The sequence below is a fragment of the Pelmatolapia mariae genome, linkage group LG20 (assembly GCF_036321145.2).
Source record: "Pelmatolapia mariae isolate MD_Pm_ZW linkage group LG20, Pm_UMD_F_2, whole genome shotgun sequence".
NCBI lineage: Eukaryota > Metazoa > Chordata > Actinopteri > Cichliformes > Cichlidae > Pelmatolapia > Pelmatolapia mariae.
Genome location: NC_086244.1, coordinates 23715569 through 23741923, shown reverse-complemented (window position 1 = coordinate 23741923; position 26355 = coordinate 23715569). Strand labels below are relative to the sequence as shown.

General features: G+C 39.8%; 2 protein-coding genes across 10 annotated transcripts; both read left to right on the top strand.

Annotated features, from left to right (window-relative positions):
• Positions 1-10127, top strand: LOC134618395 (tumor protein p53-inducible nuclear protein 2). Of its 4 annotated transcripts, XM_063463768.1 has the most exons (5): positions 1-271; positions 4725-5075; positions 5795-6112; positions 6212-6368; positions 6463-10127. In XM_063463768.1, the coding sequence occupies exons 2-5, from the start codon at positions 4952-4954 to the stop codon at positions 6725-6727; spliced, it is 864 nt and encodes a 287-aa protein (XP_063319838.1). In that variant the 5' UTR covers positions 1-271; positions 4725-4951; the 3' UTR covers positions 6728-10127. The 4 variants fall into 4 exon arrangements, with proteins under 4 accessions (XP_063319838.1, XP_063319839.1, XP_063319837.1 ...); XM_063463769.1 differs by lacking the exon at positions 5795-6112; XM_063463767.1 differs by having other exon boundaries at positions 5798-6368.
• Positions 10128-13719: 3592 nt separating this feature from the next.
• LOC134618794 (glutathione hydrolase 7) lies at positions 13720-25419 on the top strand. 6 transcript variants are annotated; one of them, XM_063464367.1, is made up of 17 exons: positions 13720-13958; positions 14637-14863; positions 14976-15226; positions 15343-15569; positions 15744-15895; positions 15984-16101; positions 16222-16289; positions 16791-16864; positions 16963-17156; positions 19635-19722; positions 20142-20269; positions 20376-20464; positions 20564-20716; positions 20838-20952; positions 21047-21184; positions 21290-21389; positions 23747-25419. In XM_063464367.1, exons 3-17 carry the CDS (start codon positions 15010-15012, stop codon positions 23917-23919), a joined length of 2034 nt encoding a protein of 677 aa, XP_063320437.1. In that variant the 5' UTR covers positions 13720-13958; positions 14637-14863; positions 14976-15009; the 3' UTR covers positions 23920-25419. The 6 variants fall into 6 exon arrangements, with proteins under 6 accessions (XP_063320437.1, XP_063320440.1, XP_063320438.1 ...); XM_063464365.1 differs by lacking the exon at positions 13720-13958 and adding an exon at positions 14042-14322; XM_063464364.1 differs by lacking the exon at positions 13720-13958 and adding an exon at positions 14042-14442.
• Positions 25420-26355: the final 936 nt, after the last annotated feature.

Sequence of the window (26355 nt, the reverse complement as noted above, 5' to 3'; positions counted from 1 at the left end):
TCCGAGGATCAGCTGGAGGCAGCAATAAACAGGAAAATCTGCAGCGTAAAAACTAGAGGAAAGGAGGGGAAAGCTGCAGATGTTATGATCTGAAAACGTCCGTGTAAACATTTTTACACGAAGCCCTTCTTCTAAGAAGAAAGCCTTTTATTTTTATATAATGGTGTTCTAACTACCTCACATAAAGGCTATCTAAAGCTATGCTTTAAGAGTTGTCGTTTCTACTGTGTGTGAGATCTCGTTTACAACTTGAATAACACTGCAAGGGCAGGTAAGCTATTTTATTTGTTTATTTTTTTATCTCTATTTCTTTTTCCAGATTAAACGCTCGGTGTGTTTTGTGTCTAACTGTGCTTTTAAAGAGGCATCAGACGACCTAGGCATACCTACATCTTTGCAATTGAACCTGCTGTTTTCCTTTTAAGGTTATTCATAAAAATATCCATCACATATCAGCTGTCGTGAAATCATAGGGATTCTTTTTATTGAATTGCATCCCTTTGTCTTTGCCTGCCTTTGAGGGGGGTTTTTTTCTTATACTATGAAATGACCTGTTAACGGGACATGAATAGATGGGGAAGCAGTATGTTATAGGCCCAAATAAACAGCCTTAGTTGGGTCGATTCGACGTCCTGCATCTGCAGAAAGGACACCAGCCTGCATATAGATTAATCCTATAGGACGCCAGCAGTCGTTGTTTTGTAAACTGCACCAAATGCTGGTGTGGAGCCGATGGCGGATGTTGATGTATTTGTTGCAGGTCGACCTTTTTAGGTTTTGATTTCCACTAAAAATACACCAGGCCTAACCTGAGCTGCTCTGTCAAATAACCGACTCGCTGTGTATTCAGGAGCCTCTCTTCTCCTGTCTTTCGTGCAGTGTTGCTGAGCCACAACTGTCATTGCTTTGACCCCTCAGCTGTAGCCAGAGCTTATACGGATAATTCATGTTTAACCTGGATACTCTGCGCAGAAAGTCGCGTCTTCTCTGGGCTCGTCGACGCTCTGGCATCGAGGTCGATGTTTTATTTTACATTAAGAGCCTATTCTTTGTGTTGGAAACGTAAACACCGCTGCATATTTTTTTCATAAGGGTTTCAAGTCCAGACGACAGCCGTCGACAACAGCAGCCGCTCTCACACGGATGGTTTTTCGGTACCGTGTTGCAAAATGCAGATTAAACACGAAAACTATGTCGACTGCAAACACACGATCAGAAAATCTCGATATTTTTCCCCTGTTTGTTATTCTGACCGATTTTCTTTTTTCCTCCGGTCGCAAAATAGGCTGGAGCCTCTCTGTCAGTGTCAGTGACGTGGCGTGACGTCAGACGCAGCTTGTTTTTACTTCTCGGGAGCCCCGCCCACTCCTCTTATGAAATAAATAAAATAAAAAACCTCAATCAATAGACCTGCCTATAAATCCGGAACATATTAAATATATACTGTTGTGTTACTGCCACATTTTAATAAATCCACAAAACTTCTTGTTCAACATGTAAGAATAAAGGCTCTCTTCTGCATTATTCATGCCAATTCTGTATCTGAGGTACAATCTAATATATATATATATATATATATATATATATATATATATATATATATATATATATATATATATATATATATATATATATATAATGTTCCTTTTGACCTGTAAGGTCTCCTTATTATCTAACAGCATCAGTGATCAAATAAACTATAAATGAGCTAGAGTTACCCTAGAGGGCCAAATGTCACCTGCTGTCCCTGGCCAGATAAGGTATCCTAAAATAGAAAAAACAAAATGTGTTATGAAAATATTATTTACCTCACAAGAAATATTCAATCAGCTCTTATTTCCTACTGTACTGTACATATGCCCAGCTACAAGCAGTGATAATAAAGAAAAAGGAGGGGAAAATGTAATGAGCGAGAGTCACTTTTACTGCTTTTAACTTTCAGATAACACATATCTTTCTGCTTTTTTACAAGACAGTCGGCATCATGAATCTTTGTCATTGTGTTAATGGATGGATTTGACAAGGTTTCCACAAAACATACATCATCTGGTCATTAGCCATCATTTTTTCTTTGGGCCCTTTTGGCAGTGTCAGTACCTATAAGGCTAATCAGTAGCTCTCAGTTGGCAAGCTAACAAAATGGTCAAGGAAGTGCTTCTTACGAGTCCATGTTGGGTGTTTATTGTGCCGATTTCCTCTCCACCTTATGCAAAGCAGCACTGAGGCCTGAAAAATGTTGTTTATCAGAATTTACTTGTCATAGTCCCATGACTTAATGCTTTATTAGTCAAGGAATGCATTAATCTTTGTGCTGAGGTATGCACTGCAGCGCATCAGCTCAAAGACAGTTCCTCAAAAACATTTCATAGTCATTGTTTAGTGACTGAACGTTTTTTTTCTCACAAGATCTAAAAAACAGGTCATGCAACCCAGATCTTTTTTTAATTAAGAGATAAGAAATAAGAAAGATAAGTCTTTATTGTCATTGCACAGTCATACCTAGTACAATAGTACAACAACATTGGAAACTGTCCTGCGTCGGCACTATGCACAACAAAACACAACACAAACAAGACAACACAACACAAGACAGTAACTTAACTGAATAAATTTAAAAAAGAATGAGTGTATGACAGTAACTTAATTATATATATAACAAGTTAAATTGCTTTCATCGTTTAAAGAAAGGGCTTAAAAGGTTTAGCTTTTTTCTTTTTGCACCAGTTACTGCTTCACTTGATTTATCTCATATCTGATCGTATCACTTCAAGCACCTGACATCAGCAATCCCACAAGCATGCTCTGTATGACTGCAATTAGGATGTGTCTTCCCTTTTTTGCTCCGTTATCATGGTGATTCTCCAAATAAGGACAGAAACCCATCATGCATCCATGCATATCTGCTCCCATGACTCTTTGCTCTATAAATCCTTGTCTTTCACCTTATCCCACGAGCATTCATTATTACTAACCTTCTCATTTATTTAGTGAGAAAGTTCAGCTTCATACACTTCACATTATAGTCAATGAGATTTCTGGGGCAAATGAGACTGTGGTTGAATGTAATGATTACTTAAATAGGTTATGGCCTGATATCGAACCTCTGCAACTTTGAAACTAGTATCTCTAGTAAATAAACACTAACCTTGAATTCACAAACAAAAATAACTGTGTCAGACAGTTGCAGAGCGTGTTAAACTCTGTGATCTCTTGGGTCTCTTTGCCCTATATACTCAGTTTAAATAAAACTCAACCTTCGAACATGCAGAGCGTTGTCACATAAGCTAAACTTCAGGTTAACATTACATCAGTGTGTTCACGTGTAGTTCACATCCTTGTCCTTTGGCCTCAGCACCTGCTGTCACAATGTTTCTGGTGTTCTTTGCATCGTTCACATGTGCACACACACACATTACTTGGTTTTGTAAAAGTGTGGCTCTTTGTAAATATACCTTTTTTAGTTTCGCCTACTTTTTTCTAGAGGTGGATACAAACACTGGACAGATACTAGCACGAAAGGATTGTTACTTTGTTTCACTATGCTGCCTTCTTAATTGTGTTAAATAATTAATTATTTCAAAATTAATAATTTAAAAATACACGAAAAGCTGAAAGGTGTGTTTTGTTTTATTAACTAATAATTAATCACAACCACAATAAAAAAAAACAATGAAATAGTCGTCATTCAAATTTGCACAGAATTTGCAAATGAATGTTGATTCAACTCACAAACCATGACACACTGCTCTCCCCTACATAAGGTGCCTTTATAGGTTAAAAGTATCAGTATTGGTACTGGTATCAGTAATACTGGCCCTGTATTTACTTCTTCTTCTTCTGTGCTCTGCCCATCTGTCCAGAGACTGAGAGTTGATTGGTTTTCTTGACCTAATAGGGGAGGGCAGTGTAGTCATTACACACTGGCTTGCTGATTAACTCTGTTTCTTATGTAACTTCGCAGTACCTTCACAGTCCACTGGGGGGGCCCGACCCACATTTTGGAAATCACTGCACGAGATTGCTTGTAGCAACAAACCTGTAATTATTATTCGATCGTTCTCAGCTCTAAAAAATATTTCAGCGTCTTTCAAGTATTTGTCCTTTTGTTTAGTTTCATCTACTATTACTGCAGTAACTGTAAAAAAAAAAAAAAAAAACGCATTCATTAACACATTTACCTGGACAGGCAGGCAAAATTAGCAACTATCTTGCAAATATGAGGAGGCGTTTAGCCGCTAAGGCCAAATATTCCCTCAGGGGTGCATGGCAACCAAAAACACAGCAGCCAGAAGTAAGATGCCAAATGAATGACAGGCACAGTGTTGATGTGCAGCCCCCAAGTGGTCAAAACATTTTAAAAAAAATGGAGTGCATATTTTTAGACAGTTTTCTGTGACTTTTCAAAGGTGTTAAGATATAAAGTGTTTAAAGTGAGTGGTCTTGAAGATATCTTTTTTGAAGAAGAAGAAGAAGCACTGTTGTTGTATAAACTCATTATAAGATTCCCACCTCTTCTAATTAACACGGTACTGTTAGTGTTCAAAAAAAAAAAAAGAGCAACACTTTTAATGCCACTAAGGTTCGAGTTCAGGCTAATAACAATATCTGCATTGCATTTTTAAATAATCCTGACCTCTTTTGTTTCTTACTCTCTTTATCTAATGTATGTTTCATCTTTTCATTGCAACTAATTATCCTCTTTTTCCTCTCTCCCTCTCCCCCAGGCCTTTGCTCCAAACCAAGTGAAACCTTATATTTGCACTACAGAAGCCTGTCCACACCTGTTTGTCAAAACAAGATCCAGCAAGAGGCTTCAAGTTGGGGAAAAAAATAATCAAAGAACAGCGTAAAATAGCAACCGACAAGAAATTCAAAAAGGCAGCTACAGCTTTTTCTTTGTGCACCACAACAAAAGCACCAGAGTCATCAACACTTGACAATACGCGCAGCAATGTTTCAGCGTCTTAGCAACCTGCTGTTTGGGGAGGTGGAAGAGGTGGCAGCTGAGCTGAAGGGACCCAACCCATGTGTGACTGAGGCTGACGAGGAGGGATGGATGATTGTCAATCTGCCTGGTGAGTCAGAGAGAGCATTGTGCTGGGCTTGTGTTGAAGGGATGGTTATTTTAAAAGCCACATCAAAAGTGAGGAAATAGTCAAAGTATGCTTTGTGTGCTGCTGTGCATGTTTATGATACTGACTAATATATGAAGCGTAGTGATAACAACAGGGGGATGATGAGATGGGGTGAAGTATTATGATCAGGGCGTGGCTCCGCTACACTGCCGCTCATCCATATGGCTGCCATGCCAAAGGTTGTGTTGTCCGTCAAATGGCGGAAACACATAGCTACCTGTGAACATGCATCTCCTTCCACTTTGTTTATGATCTTGATCATGACAAAGACAATTTTAAAGTATGAGAATGTGCTTTAATGCCTGCTCAGAAGAAGCCAAGCAAACAACATAAAAGTACATAAAAGTACCTCTCAGCAGAGTCAAGGCAGAAATTATGTCAATGACATAATCACAGCTTTAGAGGGTCAACACAACTAATGATGTGACTCTTTTATGTTTTGTGTTTCCTTACCCCTCCTCCCCCCTCTTCCTTTCCTCCAATTTTTTTAAATACCCTTACATTCCTCACACTGGTATGTGTGCGCGTGCGTATGTGATCCCTTCTTTGACCTGCATGGCTTTTTGAAAAATCTGCCACATTTGCATAACTTGTGCAACATCTTCCCCCACCCCGACCCCCCTCTCATCTGAACCATCTCATCACTGCCATGTGCTCAGAAGAGTCTGACTGCATGATGCAGGTTGATGATGAGTCAGGAATCCCACTGATCGCACAATCATTCCCAGAGAATAACCTGTCAAATTGTCAAGACGCACGTACAAGGACTGAATGCCCGGCCCCTGTCCCCCACCCCCCTCACAAGCGTCGTAGGACACATAAAGGCCGGCCACAAGGTGCAGTAGCATTAGTAGACCCTGTGTCCTGTCCCAGCCCCAGCCCATCAGACATGGGTGCTACTACACCCATGACCCTGCCAAGACGGGTCAGACTGTCCACGCCCTCCTCCACGCCGTCGATGTCCCCAGGCTCTGGGAGTGAGTGTGGGGGCAGTGGGGGTAGCAGTAGGGCAGGCTCAGAGAGAGGCTGCATGGATGAGAGCTGGTTTGTCACCCCTCCCCCCTGTTTCACTGCAGAGGGAGCCACTGCAGAGGCCAGCCCGATGGAAGATCTGCTCATAGAGCACCCCAGCATGTCTGTGTACGTCTCCCCGAGCAACCTGTCCATGGTGTCCAACAGCAACCTGTCTGCAGTGGCAGAGGAAAGCATGGTTAGCCTGGGAGGCAGCGTGAGGTGAGAGCAATTGGCTAAAAATATACCTGCCCTTTATCCACTTTTTTCCCCAGCATCAGCATAACTATCTTATCTTTTCTCTCTTTTCCATCAGAGCGGCTGAACCAGCTTCGGTCCCCGCCACTCACGCCACTATGCCCACCAGGGTGAGCCGTGGAGCAGCTGCCCAGGCCGGCGCTCTGGCCAAGGTCACCCAAGTGGCCAGGGTCCAGCGTAGCAAAGCCCGAGTGGAACGCCGCCATCTGGGGCGCAACCGCATCCAACGCCAAAACCGCACCAGGGAGCAGATCCCTCGCCACGCAGCCCACACCAGAAACACCTTCCTTCACCAGCCCAGCAAGCGTAACTTCTGCCACTAAACTCCCCAGCGCACAGGGGGCATTGTTTACTCTGAGGGCATTAGTAGTCACACATGAATAAACGCAGTCAACCACAGCATTTTTAATTTCCGTTGCACTTAAGATAACAGTAGTGTTTTGTTGTTTAGACATAATCTGACTTCACCTGGTAGCTCAATTCCCATTCTGGTGTTATGAAACCGAGCCCTCTGAGTAGATATTGTTGACCTTTTTACTACTTATTGCTCGACGCAGTATCCAAACCACAAAAAAAGTCTTTAAAATCTTAAAAGAAGCTATTCGTAGTAATAACAATGCTTGAAAAGCACGAAAAACTTGATTTCTATAAAGTTTCTGTCCAATCTTGCCTCCCAAGCTCATCCCTCCGTAGTGCATTTTATTTTAGAGAAATTAATTCAGCTAATACACCTCCGTTAAATTTATTTAATTATTTTGGAGACAATAAATTCAAATTGAAGTTTATTTTTCTCTGGCTGGATGAACAGTTTTCTGACTTTTCCGGTGGAAACAATGCAAGACAGATTTTTTCTTTATAACACCAAAAACAAGTCATCATGTCTTCAAAGCTTTATGTTAAAGAGATAAAAGGATTCAATCAAAATATGATTTTTTTTTTTTTTAGTTCAGAAGAGGTGGAAGGATATACCGTGTGTGACAAGGGGGAGAGGAAATTCACTAGACATTTGTTTCTCTCCAGTTTGGTGCGCTAATGAGCAAAGTACACGACAAAGCCCAGGAAACATGAAGCAACCGATTTCACCACAGGAAACCAAATGTTGTGAGATTTCTCTCTTCTTACTTTGTGAAGGATAACAGCAAGTTGATGATGGCGAGAGTATGAGCAAAACAGATTAAAGAGTAAAGCAAAAAGACATGATGAATTGGAACATAACTGAATGAAGACTGAGAAAGGGTCACAGGAAAGTGTAACGTAACCCTCTGAGCAGCCTGAGTCCTTAAAATGTAACATCAAATTTTATTGGAGAGCTTTTAGAGTACAGCTGCTGCTTTTACATATTCAAATAGTTGTCGTTGGCACTTCTAAAGTCATTACTGATGAGGATTATAAATGCAGTGGAAATATCCAAGGCTAGCCTTTGGGTTACAGGGTATGGCAGGTCATAGTAAGCGCAGAGCGGTATCGGTGGTAACTCTTTATTTTGTTTTGTCATGTGTTTTTCTGCTTACTTTGTCTCGTAAACAGTAATTTTATTGGACAGTTTCTGTTTGCATGATTCCAACCGGAGAGAAAATCTAAACTGTTCCCTGCCAGATAAACAGAAAGTAGACATTTGGGCTTTTTAAAGTCAACACATTATAATCGTTTCTCCCCCCGCAGATCGTAAAACAGCACGATTATCATTATTTGTGTCCTCTGTAAACTAAAGCAATGTGCCCAGCACACACATCAGTCATTCTTTTTCACAGTGTGTGCTGTGATCTTATGTTATCCATGTGAACACCAACAAAGAGAGTATTTTTTACATCTGTCCCTTTTATGGATAAAAGCACTGTCTTCACAGGACATGTTTTTGTTTTTAAAAAAAAGCCTAACACAAGCATCTTCATCCAGGTTCAACACTTTCAACAAATATCATCTTCCTCATGGACGCGCAGCGCATTGCTGATATCTCCTTCATTATTCTCATATTTCTTATTAGCACATGCAGCTCTAACAGTGTCCACTTAAAGATCTAGCTTACTGATATGTATTCAACAACAATAGTAAACAATGGTGCTGAAGTGTATACTGATGTTTGTAAATTATTTGAGAAATGGATGTACGTTTGCACTGTCATACATTTTGTGAGTCAAAAAGTTTTAGCGGTGTGCCGTGTGCTTGTTTTGTTTTTGTTTTCTTTTTTCCTTTTGTGATCATTTTTTTTTCTTCTTTTCATTTTGACCCGGACTGTGTGTGAGGTGTCCCGATACGTTGAATCCTATGAAAAAGACACAAATATCTGTCATCTTTTTCTTCTTGTAAATATTACAGAACAATTTATAATGCTTTGCTAGATGTCATAGCCTCTCAGGACTCGAGTCCACATTATTGTGTCCAACGGGACTGATGAGAATCCAGTCTCTGCCGCATCTCTGTGCTCGCTTTTTAAACCAGGAGGGCCACAAGTGGTGTCATTGCTCCATTTTCAGTGTCACCTTGTTGAGATGCACCATTTAAAAAAGAAAAAAAGATATAGGCTCAGAGTTGACGTGCCATAGGCAAACACTGCCCTCTAGAGGGCCCACTCGACACAGCACCAGCTGCTGTGTAAATGCTGTTGAGGGTCCAGTTTTATGACCGTACTGAAGTGTTAAAAGGACAGATTGAGATACATCGAGAAAATAGATGTCCTGTGTGGTTCTTGAGTCACATGCTAAACCTTTTTTTTTCTATCAATAATCCTACAAATTATTTAATTTTATTAAATTACAAATGTTTCTGCTTTAAGGGTGGCTATAATGTATCCTGTCAGTCTCTCAAGTGCAGCGGGTGTATCTGAGGTGATGAGCGTGCACACATACACATCAAGATATCTCTGTTTAGGCTTTCACACTCTCTCCAAGGGGCTTTTACTATTCTCACTGTGCCTCAGAGGAAGCATCTTGTTTGAGGGGAAAACAGTAAAAACAGGTTAATGATGAGAGATCACAGGTGGATTATGGGTGCATGCCAAATCGCCGCAGATACCTTTGATGCTGCGAATTTCATTTACTTTTATTTTCCCTCCTTTATCAGCAATGTAATGTAAAAAGGAAACATGTTTAGGTATGTTGTGTGTGATTATTGCAATGTGTGGTTTTAGGAGGGAAGGTCATTCAAAACTTGCAGGGGAGGGAGTGGGCACCCACTGTGTTGAGTATATAGCAGATGTGGGATGTGGATAGTGACAAAATGAGGCAGTAGACATATAGTTTATATATTTAAAAAAGAAAAGAAATGTATTATAAAAATACAATAGAACATGCTTGTATTTTCCCATATAGTTATTAGAAGAGTTGTTCGACAATATAATATTTTAAATGAAAGCGTTGAATGTCTGGGGAGTTTCACATGTTTTACGTCGTGCCCTAATATGACGGCAGCTTCAAAACACTTGGGGTTTCCCCCCCATGTTACATCTCAGTTAGTACACCCTCCCTCCCCTCCGTGAAAATGAAAGATATAGACATATAAATTTTGATGTATCTGATATCTATGGTGATTGTGCCTTTCACTATTTCTGCATGGTTTTTGTGATGTACTGATTTTTTTTTCCATACCCAAAGTGGACAGTTGTCCACTGACAGGCAAGACCTATGCAAAAATCAACGGATGGGTTGTCCAACATCCATTCAGAAAACACAGGTACCCGCCAAAAATACCCCCCACGACAATAACAACAATAAATGCTCAGGTTAACACCTGAATCTCGTGTCATTATTTTCATGTGGGACAGCAAAAAGAGGTGTTGGAATGCAGTCTTATATAGGAAAGCTTAAAAAGGCTGTAGTACTTATTATTATAACACTCAGTGTTATTATTTTATAGCCTAACATTTAGAAATAATGCATAAGCACCTGGTTGAAAGCGCATTAATTTTGAATATTAAACTATATTTGGCTTGTGACTTGGCATTATAAATATCCAAATTGTTTGGATTATAAAATTTTACAGCTGAAGTATTTAACCAAATCATTGTACAGTGTAGGTAAGTTAAGGTGACCAGATGTCCCTCTTTAGCATGTTTATTCCTTGTCCCCCTGTCCCACATCTGGAGACAATGTCCTTCATTTTGACTTGTTCTACACTCCTTCTAAAGTCTTTCTTTTACCAGACGCGTGTGAAGGGAAGACTTTTTATGATATTCAAAACACAGAAGGTCAGTTTGTTTAATGCCTGTTTAATGTTTTTGTCTTTTTTTCCCTTAGGTATATTTTTCTGTTTCATGCAGGGGCAGTGACGCAATATGTATCTGTGTCATAAGCAAATTTTTAAATTTGCCATATTTGGCTCAAAAAGGTATGCCAATCTAGTGATACATATGAACTGAAAGCAAGAACGTGTTAGCAAAGAGAAGAGCAGCTGAAATGACACTTACTATATAAAGTGGAATATATAAAGACTGTCATATGAGAGCATGGACACATTGTAGTTGTTTAGAGAGAGAGCAGGGGATATATTTGGCCTGTGATTGCTAATTAACAATATAAAACCATACACATTTTATCAAATTTCTATTTGCAAGCTAGACATGAAAATTTCATTGGTGGCACTGATGATGTTTTCCACTCTGTCCACCAAAAACACAGTGTTTGCTTTGCATTAGTTTGCTGAGACCTGGCTACCAAGTAGCAAGTACCTTTAAGTACACCTATTTGAATATAGGCAGTTCTTTAAGTGTCTTAACTGCAGATGAAAGTAGGTTTTTTTGTAGGCAGATGTAACTGTTTGCAAAAAGGGAACAGGCGAATAGACAGGTGTGGTTAAAGAGAGCAAATACTGTCTGTGGACTGAACCTGGGTGGAGTCCTGTTATGCTTAGCTTTGAGTACATTAGTCCAAGCTGAGAAGGAAACTTAAAAGGCTGACGAGGATTTAAACAATAAAATAAAATAAAATAATTATGTCACACAGCAGGGCTTTTCATTGTTTTAAACAAACCAAAATACGTTTTATTATTTGGATTTCTCAAAGCTGCCACTACTGTTTGTCCTGATCCAGCACAGACTGCTGCTGTCTGGTAAAAATGCAAACCAATGTGCAAATTACAAGTGAACAAAAGAATCTAAATGAAGCTTATTTGGATAGCTCCTCACGTACCTTAAAATGTTCTCGTTTCAAAACCTAACCCAATGACCCTGAATGTTTTAACAAGGACAGCGCCTGCAATGTTTTAACGCTCTGAGGGGTTTGCTGCCAGTCAACATCGGGCCCATTACTCCCCCTAGCGTCCAGGAGTACTTCCGGTTTCTTTCTTGCTGTCATTCACTGTTTATGATATGTATGGAGCGCATTTCTCTTAATGTGTGTGCCTTTACTCATACATCTGTTGACTTTACAGTTCTCCGCTATTACTCAGCTCTATGATATGCCCCCCAAAGCTTCCTCCAAATATTTTTAATCATTAACAACAAAAGAGGATCCAAGTTAGAAAATAGAGACATAAAGGTCACCATGATAACATTTGCAAACACTTCTTTGTTTACTTTTTCCTGTTTAAATCGTGCTAACAAGACTCTTATCAAGTTAGTTATTACTTCTCCACAGTCCAGCCCTTTAGTCGGTGCAAGAAGTTTTCAGGAACTTTAAAAATGTCTTCGAGTGCAAGAAAGTAAGATTAATCACTGCTACAGAGGATGTATTCATTAGACACTGGGGACTGACAGTTAAAAAAGTCTAAGTCAAACTAAAGTTTTTTGAAGTATAGGGAAACACAAAATTGCAAAGCTCAGGGTTCACATAATGCAAATAAAACACGACATTATGCTTCGTTATAGAGAACAGAAATTAAACTATGTGGTAATTTGTAATATATCATTCCTCCATTCACAGAGAATATACAGTGATTCTTGAATTTGCAAAGCATGCCCCAAGCATCTTAATCTGAACGTTAGAAGATGTACTGTATGAGATTAGATCATACATACAGTACGTCAACGCTTCACAGTTCAGATACATATCTCAGCAGGAAGCTGCATGAACCAGATCTTCAGACTAGAAACTACAAGGCTGAATGAGACAAGTGAACAGAGATCAAATGTAACTCAAGAAAGGGGACTTAAGTTCCTGGAAAATTAGGTCAGGATGACTTCAAATGTATGTGTTTGCTGGGCACAGAGAATGTGTACTGATTGTACATGCATATGGATTCTCTGTTGTGAAGCTTGAAGCTAGGGGTGTGATGGTATAATGAGTGCTTTGCAGATGACACTGCTTTTTTCTTTTTTTAAATCAGGTTTCAAGGCAAGACTTTATCAGCAATGGTAGTCCCAGAGTAGCAGCTACACAAAATCCCATTTCATTTGTGCTCATGGGATTCATTTATCATCAGGAAATGATGCAAAAACACACAGACTTACACCACAGACTAAGAGGAATAAACTGAAGAAGCGACCTGACCTCCATAATCTCCTGGCGTGCAGCTTACATGCTTGGTGAAATCTACATGTAATTTATTTGGTTTTGTTTGTTTTCCTCTGCACCTTGTTTCTGAAATCTGTCAGATTTTTCAAGGTAAGTTCTTTACCCCTTTGCCTCTACCACTTTTGGACTTGGTATATACCTACTTATCTACCACAGTAAAACTATGGTTCTTCAATCAGTCAACCAAAACTTTATTTCAAACATATAAGTAACAAATGTTCATATATATAAAAATAAATAAATAACTGAAAGCATCATATTCACACGAAAAAGAACATGTTGACCATTTCCAGTTCAAAAGAAGTAGGAGGAAGCAAATGCTTTTTAATTCATACCCCTGTCTAGCTCATATATTGGTTTCAATTAATACCAGTACCATTTTCAAATATGCCCATCTAACAAACTGATTCGTGCTATATTGATACATAGATCTTTACACATTGATCTATAATTATTTAACTACACTTATGCAAAAGTATTGCTTTTTAAATATATCATTATATGCAAAAATCAATTTTTGTAATGCACAGTACAAAAAATATAAACATATAACACTCTACCTCATCCATATACTGCGTTATAAATGTTTTTTTTACACAATTTCAACACTGATTCATATACTTAGTGTCCTTGTTTTAACATACGTATTCAATATGGATTATTTTAGCCCTTAATTGGACTACCTTTCTTTTAATCAGGCTTTTTGTTGTTGTTTAATATGAAGCATAAGATTCCCCCCCTGCATCACAGTTAATCTAACCCCAGACGCTTTGCTTTGAACGAAATAAATAGAGGATTTTCCCATTAAGAGATGACATAAGCAGGCCACTATTGCAACTCTATCACTGAAGTAATTTCATGTCTTGTGCCTCCTATTTCACAGGTGGAGGAACAACAATAGAATAAGGCTTTATGGGAGGGACCGAAGTTTAATAAGTAGAACAGGTTTTTGTGCACCTGCTGTGACCTGTTTGTCCAGCTCACAAACACACAGGGTGGAGGTGGACGGTGTGCTATGGTCGACCCTTGTGAAAACAGAACTGGGATTAATGGTCTTCAGCTGTGAGGGGATGATTCAGAGGCTGTTCGAGGCCCCAACGCTATCTAAGTAAGTTTGACATTGGTAGGGGGACTGTCGAGGCTAGGCGTGGTTTAATGATGTTTATTTACAGTGTAATATATTTAAATTATTCCGAGCTTCCCTCGGTTATTAGTTCGCACTCACAGGATTATTTAAAACACCCTTATCCCGAACAAGTCCAGCCGGTTATCCTGAGCTGTGGGGCTTTGGTGTAGGCTGTAACACGAAGCTAGCTTCCCAGAGCTGCGCGGTGGTGATTCAGCTTTGGCGACGGAGCTGCGTTCACCTCAGCTCACCTGCTGCTTTTAAAAATCCAAAATAACCCAGTCGGGAACGACTTTTTATTTTAGTATCACTGGTATTATTTGACTGGATGTACTTTACAACGACGGTAAGTGACGTTAGCCCAGCTCCGAGCGCTTTGTAGCTGAATTTAAAAAAGGAGATGTGCTAGCTTGTGGCATCGCGGTGGTGGAGGCGCCGCGGAGGGAGGAAGGTCCGTGTTTAACCGGTAATAACGCTGTTATTCTGCAATAGTAATAGTTTATGTGTCTGTGTGTGTTATAGGCAAGCATGAAAATATTTAGATTAAGCCATATTTCGCGAGGGTTTAAATACATAATAAGCATGGTTATGAACATGTGCGTCTTTAAGGAAATTCATCCTCAAAAACTAGTTATTCTGCGTGGTTTCTCGTCTTTGCAGGTTGTAGAAAATGCACCATCACTGGAGCTACACACCCGCGTCTTGGCCTATTAATAACATTCCCCTAAGGAGGACACATGAGACTGCTGTGATCTTTTTGTAAGGGTGCCAATGTCACACTAGAGATTTACAGATCACGGTAGGAAAACTGTGATTTATTGGGACATTAAAGATAAAGCAGATGAGGTCATTCTCCAGCGCCACAGCAACACTAGCGGTCCATAAAGGTATATTTTAGTGATTTATTTGTGTTTTAGTGTGGATAATAGTAGCATGTGTGTGGCTTACCATCCCAGACAAGAAACAAGTGGGACAGTAACTATGGATATCCTGCATTAGGTCCTCAAAGATAAAGATACAGTAAGTAGAAGTCATGCACAACGCTGCTCCAGAAATCGTGACCGGATACCCTAGTGGAAGCGTGGTGGATAAAGATGCCAATCCAGAGACAACCTTGGGGAGCGCTTACTCTCCAGTGGACTACATGAGCATCACCAGCTTCCCCAGGTTGCCAGAAGATGACGTGTCTGGGGAAAATACCCTGAAATCCCGCAAAGATGATGACAACGTCCTGAGTGAGCAAGATACAGGTCAGACAGAAGTTATTAAAGAAAATCCTTTATCTCACACACAGTCATGGTTACAAGGGAGCTTTTTTTGTGATTTGCTGACTAATAGCATTTGGTATGGTGGTGCTGTGTCTCAGACCCAGATCTGTTTCTGAAGTCGGCTCGCCTCCAGCGCCTCCCCTCCTCGGCTTCAGACCTAGCTAGCCATGATGCTGTGTCGCTGCAGGAGACCAGCAGAGACCCTTTTACAGAAGAATGTGCCTGCCAGCGAGATGGCTTGACAGTCATCATCACGGCCTGTCTCACCTTTGCTACAGGAGTCACTGTGGCTCTCATCATGCAGATCTACTTTGGAGACCCACAGGTAGGGTTACATGTCATTTTTCTGTAGTCGTGTTGCAATGCTGTTGCTTCACTCAAATAAGTATGGGTTATTATGGGATTATGGGTGACTCCACATGCTTCTAAGCCTCCTTACATGCAAGCCTGTGTCATTCTGAATGTTTTTTAACTGCCTTTCTGCTTTGTCTACTGCAAGGTCTTTAACCAAGGAGCAGTGGTGACAGATGTGGCTCAGTGTACATCTCTGGGCTTTGACATTCTTGAAAAGCAGGGCTCCAGTGTTGACGCCGCCATCACCGCTGCTCTCTGTTTGGGAATTGTGCACCCTCACACGTCTGGTATCGGAGGGTGAGTTATAGGAACAGATCATCTCTGCTAAGCAGAACCGCCATTAAGTATGAATTTGAAGACCACTTTTTGCTCTGTTGATGATCAGTGGTGGCGTTATGTTGGTGCACGACATCCGTAAGAATGAGACAAGGGTCATTGACTTCAGAGAGACAGCACCATCGGCAATCGACGAGAAGATGCTGCTGACAGACCTTCAAGATAATGTAAGGAATTACTCTGGAGGACTCCTTATTATACCTATATGAGATTGCTCAGAGAGCTGAAGTCAGCCTTGTCACTCTTTTGATTATTTATGCACTGTTTACTTTGCATTGGCATTTCAGAATGGCTTGCTGGTGGGAGTTCCTGGCATGCTCAGTGGGCTGCATCAGGCACACCAGCTCTATGGCAGGTAAACAGCATATCATGCAGTCCTTCCTTCTTATGCCATAAATAGTTGCGGCTTTCTGGATTATCTGCATTCCTTTCTTCTTGGTTATTGTTTAATTCACTTTTGTTTGTGACGTTCTTCAATGAAACAAATCATTTTCTTTCATTGTTCTTTTAAGGCAAGAATAGCAAAAGCTGATATTTTGAGCTGTTGACAATGACTGTGCTTCTTTCATTGTTCAGAACTTAAGCAGTGACTCATTGTGAATGTACACCAGCTGTGTTTAAAGAAAAGCCAGTAGCTTATTTTTGTCAGATTGTTAAGCCGCAATTACTCTAATGCTGTGTAATTATCCTGATCCAGAGGCCTCGGCTGTTAAGAGCTAACCTGCTTGATCCGTTTAGGGAGAAAATGTGGCTTCTCAATTTGGCAAAATATACTGTTTGAAAATGAGGAGTGTCTGTATGAAAGATATCATATTTGTAAAAGAAGGCAGACTTGTATGACCTTTGATTTCAACAGGATCCCCTGGAAAGATGTCGTTGCCATGGCAGCAGATGTGGCCAGAAATGGATTTAATGTTACTCATGACTTTGGTAAGTATAGGGTAATATATAGAACAAATTGCTTGGTGTGAAATCAGTGGGTTGTTTTTTTTTTAATCTCATCTGCCTCCCTTTTGTTCTCTCCACAGCTGAAGCTTTGGCAAAAGTTAAGAGCCAAAACATGTCGGCTGCATTTCGGGATTTATTCCTACCCAAAGACCAGGTTCCCCTCACCGGACAGTTCACCAGACGCCTCGATTTAGCAGCTGTTCTCGATGCTGTCGCTGTTAAAGGGATATCAGAGTTCTATAGTGGAAATGTGGCTCAGAAAATGGCATCTGCAGTAAGGACAAACATTTTTTTCACCAAGCTACAGATGTGATTATATAAGTGGTCATGAATCCTGCATAGTCTCAGTGGCGAGTCGTTTTCCCTCTCCTATGCTAAGTCACTGTTATACTTGCCCTCTTGTTCCCTGTACGACTCGGGGAAATAAGGCTTCAGAGAAATTCAACTTCACTGTGACTCTCGACTACCTATCTTCAGATTAAAATAAACACATTTTATAAACTAGAAGTATTGCTTCTTTTTGGAAGTACTTTCATGTCTATAAGATTAAAACATATAAGAAAAAGCTTACATAAATACAAAAATATTTAGTGCAGTATTCAATATTCATAGCAGTTCATGAGATAGCCATGACCTCTAATCTACTTCTTCCTGTTCCTGGGCAATAATTTCTATTATTTTTAGGCCCCTGAACATAATTTTTCATTAGTCTTGTCTCATATGTTCTGAAACGTGTCCATCACTGTTGGGTGTAACAGTTTTCAGTAAAGGTCTAGGTTACGATACTAAATTCAGTAATAACATTACAGTTATTTGTACAGTTAGTCCAGTAATTACTTACAGTCATCGCTGCGCTAATAACTGTGAGTAATTACAAAAAATATATGCCCTTTTCTTCCTGTACACTTGCGCTGCAATCAGCTGATTTCAGTTTGTCAGAAGGGAAATGATGGAGCGGTCTCCACTCTTTGAGGAGTGGAGATATTGAGATGACTTTTATCTTTACTGCACGTTTTTTTCTGAGAGGAGCAAAATGCAAACCACAGCATTTGCTCTTTGCAAGCATCTGCAGTAGGTAGTAATAGGTGTGTCCTCATTAATAATAACTAGAAAGCAATGCAACAAGTAGTGTAACAAATTACTTTCTCCGGTGAGTAACTGTGTGAGTAAAATACTGCATTACATTTCAGTAAAATAATGAACATTGTGTAAAAGAGTACTTTTTTGTGTGTGTAAATCTACACAAAATCAACATGAATTGGATTAGGCATTTTAAAGAACTTGTTTAGAGCTGGGGATTAAAAACAATAAGGGGTTTAAAAAAAATAAGATGCAACAGTTGCTACTTCTTTTACAGCGCAGATTTCTTGGTTGCCAAGGTGACCCATCCCCACTTTGTCTGGACAATATAAGTGCTCCAGACACAAAATGTAGATACAAGTGAAATACATTCCTTACAAATTTGTGCTCTCTGGGAGAAATGTCATGATTCATGTCAACGAAGATGGATGATGACAGAAATTGCTTTTTTGTGATTGTTTCACATTTTGCTCTGAGACTGGGCTAAAATTACAGATCTCACAACAGAAAATGTTGTGACAGAATGTAATAACCAAGCTCATTACATGCAATTATTGTGACAGTGACTGGTGTAGATTTAATGATATTTCAAGCAGCACTAGCTTAATAAAATAATTAATTTCAATGAAATTTGAATTTGAGTTCTCTAATTAAGCATAAGTTGTTGGGGTTTTTTGGTTTTTTAACATGTGGGGTAGCAGGCATCACAGCAGGTTATACCAGACCTGATATTTTCAGTCTTTAAATGTTTTTTTGTTTTTGTTTTTTACTTTTTTCTGTAAACAAAATCATAAATTACACAATCTTAAATTAATCCTGAGATTCCAAATAATAGGGCTGTGCGATATGACCAAATATAAGACATTTCTCATCCCAATAACGATATATATATAAAAAATAGTGCTTTTTCTGTAAATTCTGTGAATCTCGGGCAACTCGACTTATGTGAAGTGTTTTCAGCTGGGCGTCATGTACCTGGAGTCGAGTGTTGTGACCGATGCATGAAATGATATATTTTTAGACATAAGTTGTAACAGCCACCATTTTCTTTGTGAGTATTTATTACATGGCGTGCAGCAGAGGAAAGCCTGTTCTAACGTTTGAGTCTAGGGTTTATTTTGAGCACCTGACGCCTCTTTTTTGCTTCTCATCCGTAAACTCTCTCCATTCTCTTTCATGTGATTCTTGCATAAGTGGTTGACGAGGTTTGTCGTGTTTGAGTCCGTGTTGGGACCAGTTTGTGGCATAATTTGCATAGTGCAGTTTTCTGGTCCGTGTCAGACTTTTCATAACCAAACCATGTCCATGCTACAGAGGTAGCCTCTTGTTTAGGAATAACGTCCTCGATTTGTTTTGACTGGTCTTTTTGTTTGGAGCTACCTGGTTCTGCCTCATCTTCACGGGCTATGCTGGTATTCTCTGTGCTGAAAAAATATTATAAACAGTGTATTTTGCGACACCATGAAACAACGATAGCGTATGATTTCAAACGATAGATGTTTTCATTTCGTCATCCAATATATTTCTTCATATCGCACAGCCCTACTAAATAAGCATAAGAGTAAGGTAAATGAAATGTTTCTGACTCTTAAAATGTCCAGTTAGTAACATTAACACACAGGATAAAGAATACTCGCCTCTAAATTTCAGTTTATCCTTCGTTTTGTAATAGGTGAAAGCGAGAGGCGGAGTGCTCACAGAGGATGACATTCGAAACTACAGCTCAATCATACAGAAGCCGGCAGAAATCACCTATCAGGGTAAATACCAGTTCAGCTATTTTCAAGAACACAGCACTGATCTGAAGCAGTTCTGTGAACACAGCTTGTCCTTCCAGTATTTATTTAGTAACAGCCAGTTACATTTGTAGTTGACAAGGTTAAAGGGTTAAAGCTGGGTTGGGCAACATGTTTTTGGTATCATCAGACAGAAATCCGTTACAGCCTTTCAGCATATTGTTATTTAACCGATCTGTAAATGAACTGCACCGCCTCCGGGCTTCAGGCTCTGTTTTGCAGCTAGATAAAATCCAGCCCCTGACTGGACTTTGGCCTGTTTTTTGATCAGATCAGGTGTAGAGAGTGAAGAAGTCCATGGCAGAAGTGAGAGTTGGTGCCCTTGGCGAAGACATTTCCGATGTATATCTATTCTGTCTAATGATCTGTTGGTGTTTCTGAAGGACACCACGTGATGGCAGCCCCAGCCCCACATGCAGGCGTTGCTTTGATCACTGCACTCAACATCCTTGAAGGGTACAACATCACCAGCCAGATGCCGAGGACCACTACCTACCACTGGATTGCAGAGGTAATGCAAAACAGTTTAGCACAACTTACAAAGCCTATTAAATGTGTGTAAAGTAAATTAATTGACAGGATTAAAAAAATATGTTAATTATGCATTAATCTTCCAGGCTGTGAAAATATCTCTGGGCCTGGCTAGTAAGCTGGGAGATCCCATGTATGACTCCACCGTTCCAGAGATTGTTGATAAGATGCTGAGGTAGATATCAACTCCCACTGCCTTTTATATTGTATAAATACAGCCTAATTAAGTAAGATATTTTATTTGAACCCTGCCCTTTCTTTTGCAACCTTCAAGTAAATCACAGGCTTCCCAACTTCGCGAGATGATCAGTGACTCTCAGGCATTCCCTGTCCAGCATTACACAACAACCTTTACCTTGGAGGATGGTGCAGCAGCGGCCCAGGTCATGGTCATGGGCCCAGACGACCTCATTGTGTCTGTAATGAGGTATGCAACCCTTTAAAAGGACTATAGGGGATTTAAACAATCCCAAAGATGTTTAAGAGTTGATTAAAATTCATGAATAATGCAAGTTAAGACTTTTTTTCCTCACTTCTGCTTGTTTTAGCTCACTAAACAAACCCTTTGGCAGTGGGATAGTGACTCCTTCAGGAATCCTTTTGAATAGCCAGATTCTGGACTTCTCATGGACTAATAAAACACAGAGCTCATCACCTAACCCAGTAACTGCGACTTTTTTGTTTCAGTGTTAACAGATTTGTTCTTAACACATTTGCAGCATTTCTTATGGATTTTGTTTTCTTTTGGTTGGTGTAGCATAACAACCTCCACCCTGGGAAAAGACCCATGTCCTTCTTGATGCCCACAGCAGTGAGGCCAGCCGTGGGGTTATGTGGCACATATGTAGCCGTTGGATCATCCAATGGAGAGAAGGCTCTCAGCGGCATAACACAGGTTGCTTAATTACTGGAGGAATTTGTAACATTCATAGTTATTCTTATAAATGTGGAAATACACGTTGACAGAAGTTTACTTTGATGTTATTCTGATCCTTCGTAGGTGCTGATGAATGTTTTGTCTTCACGTAAAAACATGAGTGACAGTTTAGCATATGGAAGACTCCACCCACAGCTGCAGCCCAACACCCTCCTAGTGGACTGTGAGTTTTTCTTACTGATAACCTCTTTTATCAGGTTTGATCCAAGCAAAACAGTGTTGGCTCACCATTACTGCTATGACATGCAGTATACACCATGCAGAGAGTCCTGTAGTATCCTTGCACCTCTGCTTACGTTGTCTTTAGGTTGTGTTTTCTGTGTACACTATGCAAAGTAGAGGAAGAGCAGGAAAAGCAGCAGGTACTTCTGCTGTCATGGGAAGCAGATGCTGAGGTTTAGTGTTTCTATGGAACAGCGAAGTGTCTTGATTAAAAGATCAGTCTTCTGTAGTTTTAGTAGGATGTAGCATAAATGGACTGGAGTGGTACTTATATAGCACTTCTCTGACTGAGCACTCAAAGTGGTTTTTACTACAAGCCTAATTCTTTCAGTCACACACACATTCACACAGTGCTTCCATTCTACCTTAAAGCACTATGTCTTGCATTCGCACACACCCTGACACTCAGACTGATCCATCGAGAGCAGCTTGGCCAATGATCAAACCACCAACCTTCCAATCAGTGGACGACCTGAGCCACACCCACCCCCTAAATCTTAAGGTCATATGTGGAAATCCCATGAGAATTTTGTTTATGAATAATAATATAGAATCAATAGCCACTTCATTAGTTATACATAGACTAACCGATATTGGACTACAGAAGAAAAGCATTGCCTGCTCTGATGAGTCTTGATTTGCGCTGTAGCATTTAGGCTACGTTCACACTGCAGGTCTTAATGCTCAATTCCGATTTTTTGATCAAATCCGATTTTTTGTCTGCTTGTTCACACTACAAATAAAATGCGACAGCAAACGCGCTCCAGTGTGAACGCTCAAAGCGGCCCGCATGCGCAAAAGAAGACGTCACATACAAGGCGCTCTGTTTACACCCAGAGCAAACAATATTGTTTGACTGATGGCCCTTAATATAAAGACTTTGGACTTTACGTTTCCAATTTTTGCTTTAAGTTATTTTGTTATTTACATAATAATGTAAATAACCTAATAATGATCCTTATTTCTGTTCTAGAGGAGCGGTGCTTCAAAGGATAGTTGCAGATTTCTGTCAGAATCTGCAGATTATACAGTACAAGTAAAATGTTCACGTTGTCTTCCCAACAGTTTCACTAACATCTACACTGGATGGCCAGGAAGCATTCGCGATGTCATGTCGGGCGCTTCTCCGGCGCTGATAATTGGCGTCTGTCTTGTGTCAGTGACGTAAAAGACGGATTTAATGCGACCTGACCATTCAAACAGCAGTCGCTTTCTAAAACATCGGATATGTATCGGATTCAGTACCACATACGAAAGTGACCCAGATCGGATTTGAAAATATCGTATTTGTGCCGTTCACACTGTCATACCATGATCGGATATGGGTCGCATAGGGTCAAAAAAATCGGATTTGATGCGCTTTCGCCTGCAGTGTGAACGTAGCCTTAGAGTCATACTTTGGCAACATGAAGGCATGGATCCAGCCTGCCTTTCATCAACAGTTCAGACTGTTGCTGGTGGTGTAATGATGGGGATGATATTTTCTTGCCACACTTTGGGCCACTTAGTAAGAATTAAGCCTCATTTAAATGTCACAGCTTAACTGAGTATTGTTGGTAACTGTTATGACCAAAGTGTACACACCTTCTGATGGCTGCTAACTGAAGCCAGCCATTGACCTGGCTAAAAATGAACCCGCAGTTAACTTGTCCATGTAATCTAGCAACTTAGTGCACAGGCTCTTAAGAAAGAAGGAAGCTTGGCAGTTTGATATCTATGATTGCCTGGGAAAATTGTGAAGATGAATACTGTGTTACAAAAAAGATTATCTGGTTTATTAGAAATACACTTTAATTCTTGTCCGCTGGCTCCGTTTTTATAGCAAGAGGGACAAACTACTAACTGAAAGCTTCTAGATAGATCTAACCAATCTACAGCATTTGGCTCCAATCAGTTGACTAAAGTACAAAAGAAAAATGTGACCAGCTAATCTAGGTAGCCTGAATCTATTGGTATTAATTCAAAGGGATCCTAATGTAGAATCACGAATTATCATCTTGGTTGAATTAATAGTCCATCTCTCACCTACCAGAGCTTATTGACTGGTATATGAGCAGCAGAGGGATGATCATTGGCTCAATCAGAGCCTCTGCTAACTTCTCACTTGTCTTAATCTTGCCCTTGAATCCGTTCATAAGTCAAAAGCCAGAAAACACCTGCTTGGTTACAAACATGATATACTAGGTCCTTGTAGAATTAGAGTTTAACCTAACTGTGATCCCACAGCTACTGTTTTTATTAGCTCAACATTATGTTAGTACCGTCTTCTGTCTCACACTTTCTCTTTCTCTCTTGCAGCCAAGTTTTTAGAAGAGGATGTGGAGGGGCTGGAAGCTAAAGGTCACATAGTTGAGAAAAGAGATATTTTGTCATTGGTGGAGGGCACACGGAGAACTAATGACCTCATCATTGGAGTGAAGGACCCCCGTAGTGCTGATGCCTCTGCCCTTACTATGTCCAATATGCCTTAGTGCATCCGTCCAATCGTACAAACATATAATGCCAAGATAGTAAGACTTACTCTGTATGATGCCTAAAGAGGGAGTAAGGAGGCTGCTGATCAGATAAAAGTAGATAAGCAAAAGATTCTGAAAGGGATTCTCTGATACTAATTTGTTTTGCTCACAAGAATACTAAACTGGTCACCATCTTGCATATCAATTACTCTGCCACATCCTCACATAACGTCCAGTCACGGTGTACATAGTGTTGAAAATGTGTGTTCAGTACCTTTACCCTTAGTGGCATCAGTCTGCAGCCTGCATTATGCAGAGCAGGGTAAAGAAATGTTAGGTGTGCTCATTAATTATTATCCAACACACTCGAGGTCGGTGGTGAAAACAGTAATTTTTAAAGGTTAGAAATTATTGGGAGTAGCAGCTAGTTGAGACCTGAGTGAGCGGTTTTATGTAAATTAATGAAAGAAATGATGCCACGCCATTTAAATGACACATGCATGGTGCAAAGTGCATATGAGTCATCGGATTGCTTTTCATCTCTTGCACTACATTTCACCATTAAACCAGATTGCGCGTGAGATCAAGTGGAGTGGTGAAAGTGATAGTATTTACACCAGTGATTAAGCCGTGTATTGTCACGCATGAACAAGACTGTCCTGAACTGAAACACAGAGGCTAAAGCTTTTACTTTCCTGCTCGTTATATGGTGTGTAACTGTGATTAGATGTTGTTTGGTACAGCTGCTGCAGCTTTAACTGTTGCAAGCAATCAGTGGCTCTCTGGACCATTTTTAAGACTAGCATTATATGTTGTACACAAATGTGATGAGACCGTCCTATCTCAATCAATTTCCTTCATCAAGTGGATTTGATTCAGTTTAAAAGGTTTTAAATATCAGTAGAGTGAACGTATTTAAATACATAATTTAAGAAATTTGAGTTGTTGCATGATTTTGTTCTCACTTTGAACCTGTAAAGGCTTTTTTTTCTAGAGCTGGGTGCACTTGTTCCTAAATTTGGATTAATCAAATTCTTTAGAGATGGAATGAATGTAATGACTATTTTTATATGAACATTTGTTGTGCTGTACACATTATTTCTACTGTTGGAGCATTACATTCACTCGGCACATATTTAGGAAGGGATGTTCTGTTTACTTTTTGCCTACTTTTGTTGTTATATTAGCTAGAATATTTGAGGAGCCAGCAACTTTTGTAAAGCATTGCACTTGTACACAAAATGGGTTTGATCTTTGCGTCCAGAACGGCCAGTGCTGACTAATCAAATTGGGGTTTTCACCTTGTTTTCTCCCTCACCAGTGCAATATGACTGTTGATGCTTGTTTCCTGTACTGTAGAGTGCCATGCCTTAAGGCACACATTTGCACAGTCTGATGTTGCACCTGTCTGGTTTTTTGTTTGTTTGTTTGTTTTTTTTTATGTTTGCATTTGTTGCTGATTTTAACAAAAATCGGCACTGTTCAGACCCAACAAATAAAAAGTTTGCACACATCCTAAACAGTAATGATTGTTTATCTGTTTTTTGAGTCTTCATACGCTGAGCAAAACATTTGAGCCACCACCTATTTCCGCCAGATTTTCTTGTAATTTTTACAAATTGGTCTTGAGCAGTAGCTCTCCAGGCTTTTTGAAGACTTTTCAAAGTGTTTCTCTGGACGTTACCACTCATTTTCGTTCCTATCTGTTTAACTGAGGAATCTGTTTTTGTCAGTTAAACCATTTGACACTGACCTCTGAATCATTCAAACAACAAAAACCTTAGCAAAGGATTTTTAATTGTATCTTTACATGACTATGAAAAATGCAAAATATAGCAGTTTAATTGGCATAAAATTTTCTTTTTACATTTAACAAGGTGATTCCCAAAGTGCTATTAGCTGAAAATTTTGGTTATCTTGGTCCTGTGTGCAATGTGTCCCTAAAAAAATTTGAGTAAACTGGATAAGTGGAGGACAGAAGAAGTGCCAGGCTGAGAAAACTACCTACACCAGATAAAGAGTATCTGAAAGATGTGCCCTTATCAAAAAGAAAAGAAAAACCTGCAGTTAATACATCTACTGAAGCCTGATCGCAAATGATCTTAGTGGAAGGGTGTCGTCAAGAAATCATTAAGGAAGGGAAACGGGGAGAAAATGCTGAGGGATGTCAAATTACACAAGACCTGAACTGAAAATCAGTGCCAAAGAGTTATATGGGGTAATGCATGAAAGCAAAAATTGTCCAAGCAAAGTATAAAGAAATGAGGGGTGGGTCAAGGCTTTTGTACTGTACTGTACTGTACTGTACTGCATTTGACCAAAAACTGAAGGAATAAGGTCGGGTAGACCAGGGTTGGTTGTCACATGCTTTTCTCTTGCACGAACTGCTCTTTCAGTACTCCTTCAGTAACCATTCCTTTGTTCAATCAAAATATGTGTCCTTCTCATTTT

Excerpts from the sequence above, each read along its gene's own strand:
- LOC134618395 (XM_063463766.1), top strand. The coding sequence starts at position 4,952 with ATGTTTCAGCGTCTTAGCAACCTGCTGTTTGGGGAGGTGGAAGAGGTG. Across the intron at positions 5,076-5,794 it reads GATGATTGTCAATCTGCCTG|AAGAGTCTGACTGCATGATG; the intron begins GTGAGTCAGAGA and ends CCATGTGCTCAG. Across the intron at positions 6,369-6,462 it reads AGCCTGGGAGGCAGCGTGAG|AGCGGCTGAACCAGCTTCGG; the intron begins GTGAGAGCAATT and ends CTTTTCCATCAG.
- LOC134618794 (XM_063464370.1), top strand. The coding sequence starts at position 15,010 with ATGCACAACGCTGCTCCAGAAATCGTGACCGGATACCCTAGTGGAAGC. Across the intron at positions 16,102-16,221 it reads TGACAGACCTTCAAGATAAT|AATGGCTTGCTGGTGGGAGT; the intron begins GTAAGGAATTAC and ends TTGGCATTTCAG. Across the intron at positions 19,723-20,141 it reads GGCAGAAATCACCTATCAGG|GACACCACGTGATGGCAGCC; the intron begins GTAAATACCAGT and ends GTGTTTCTGAAG.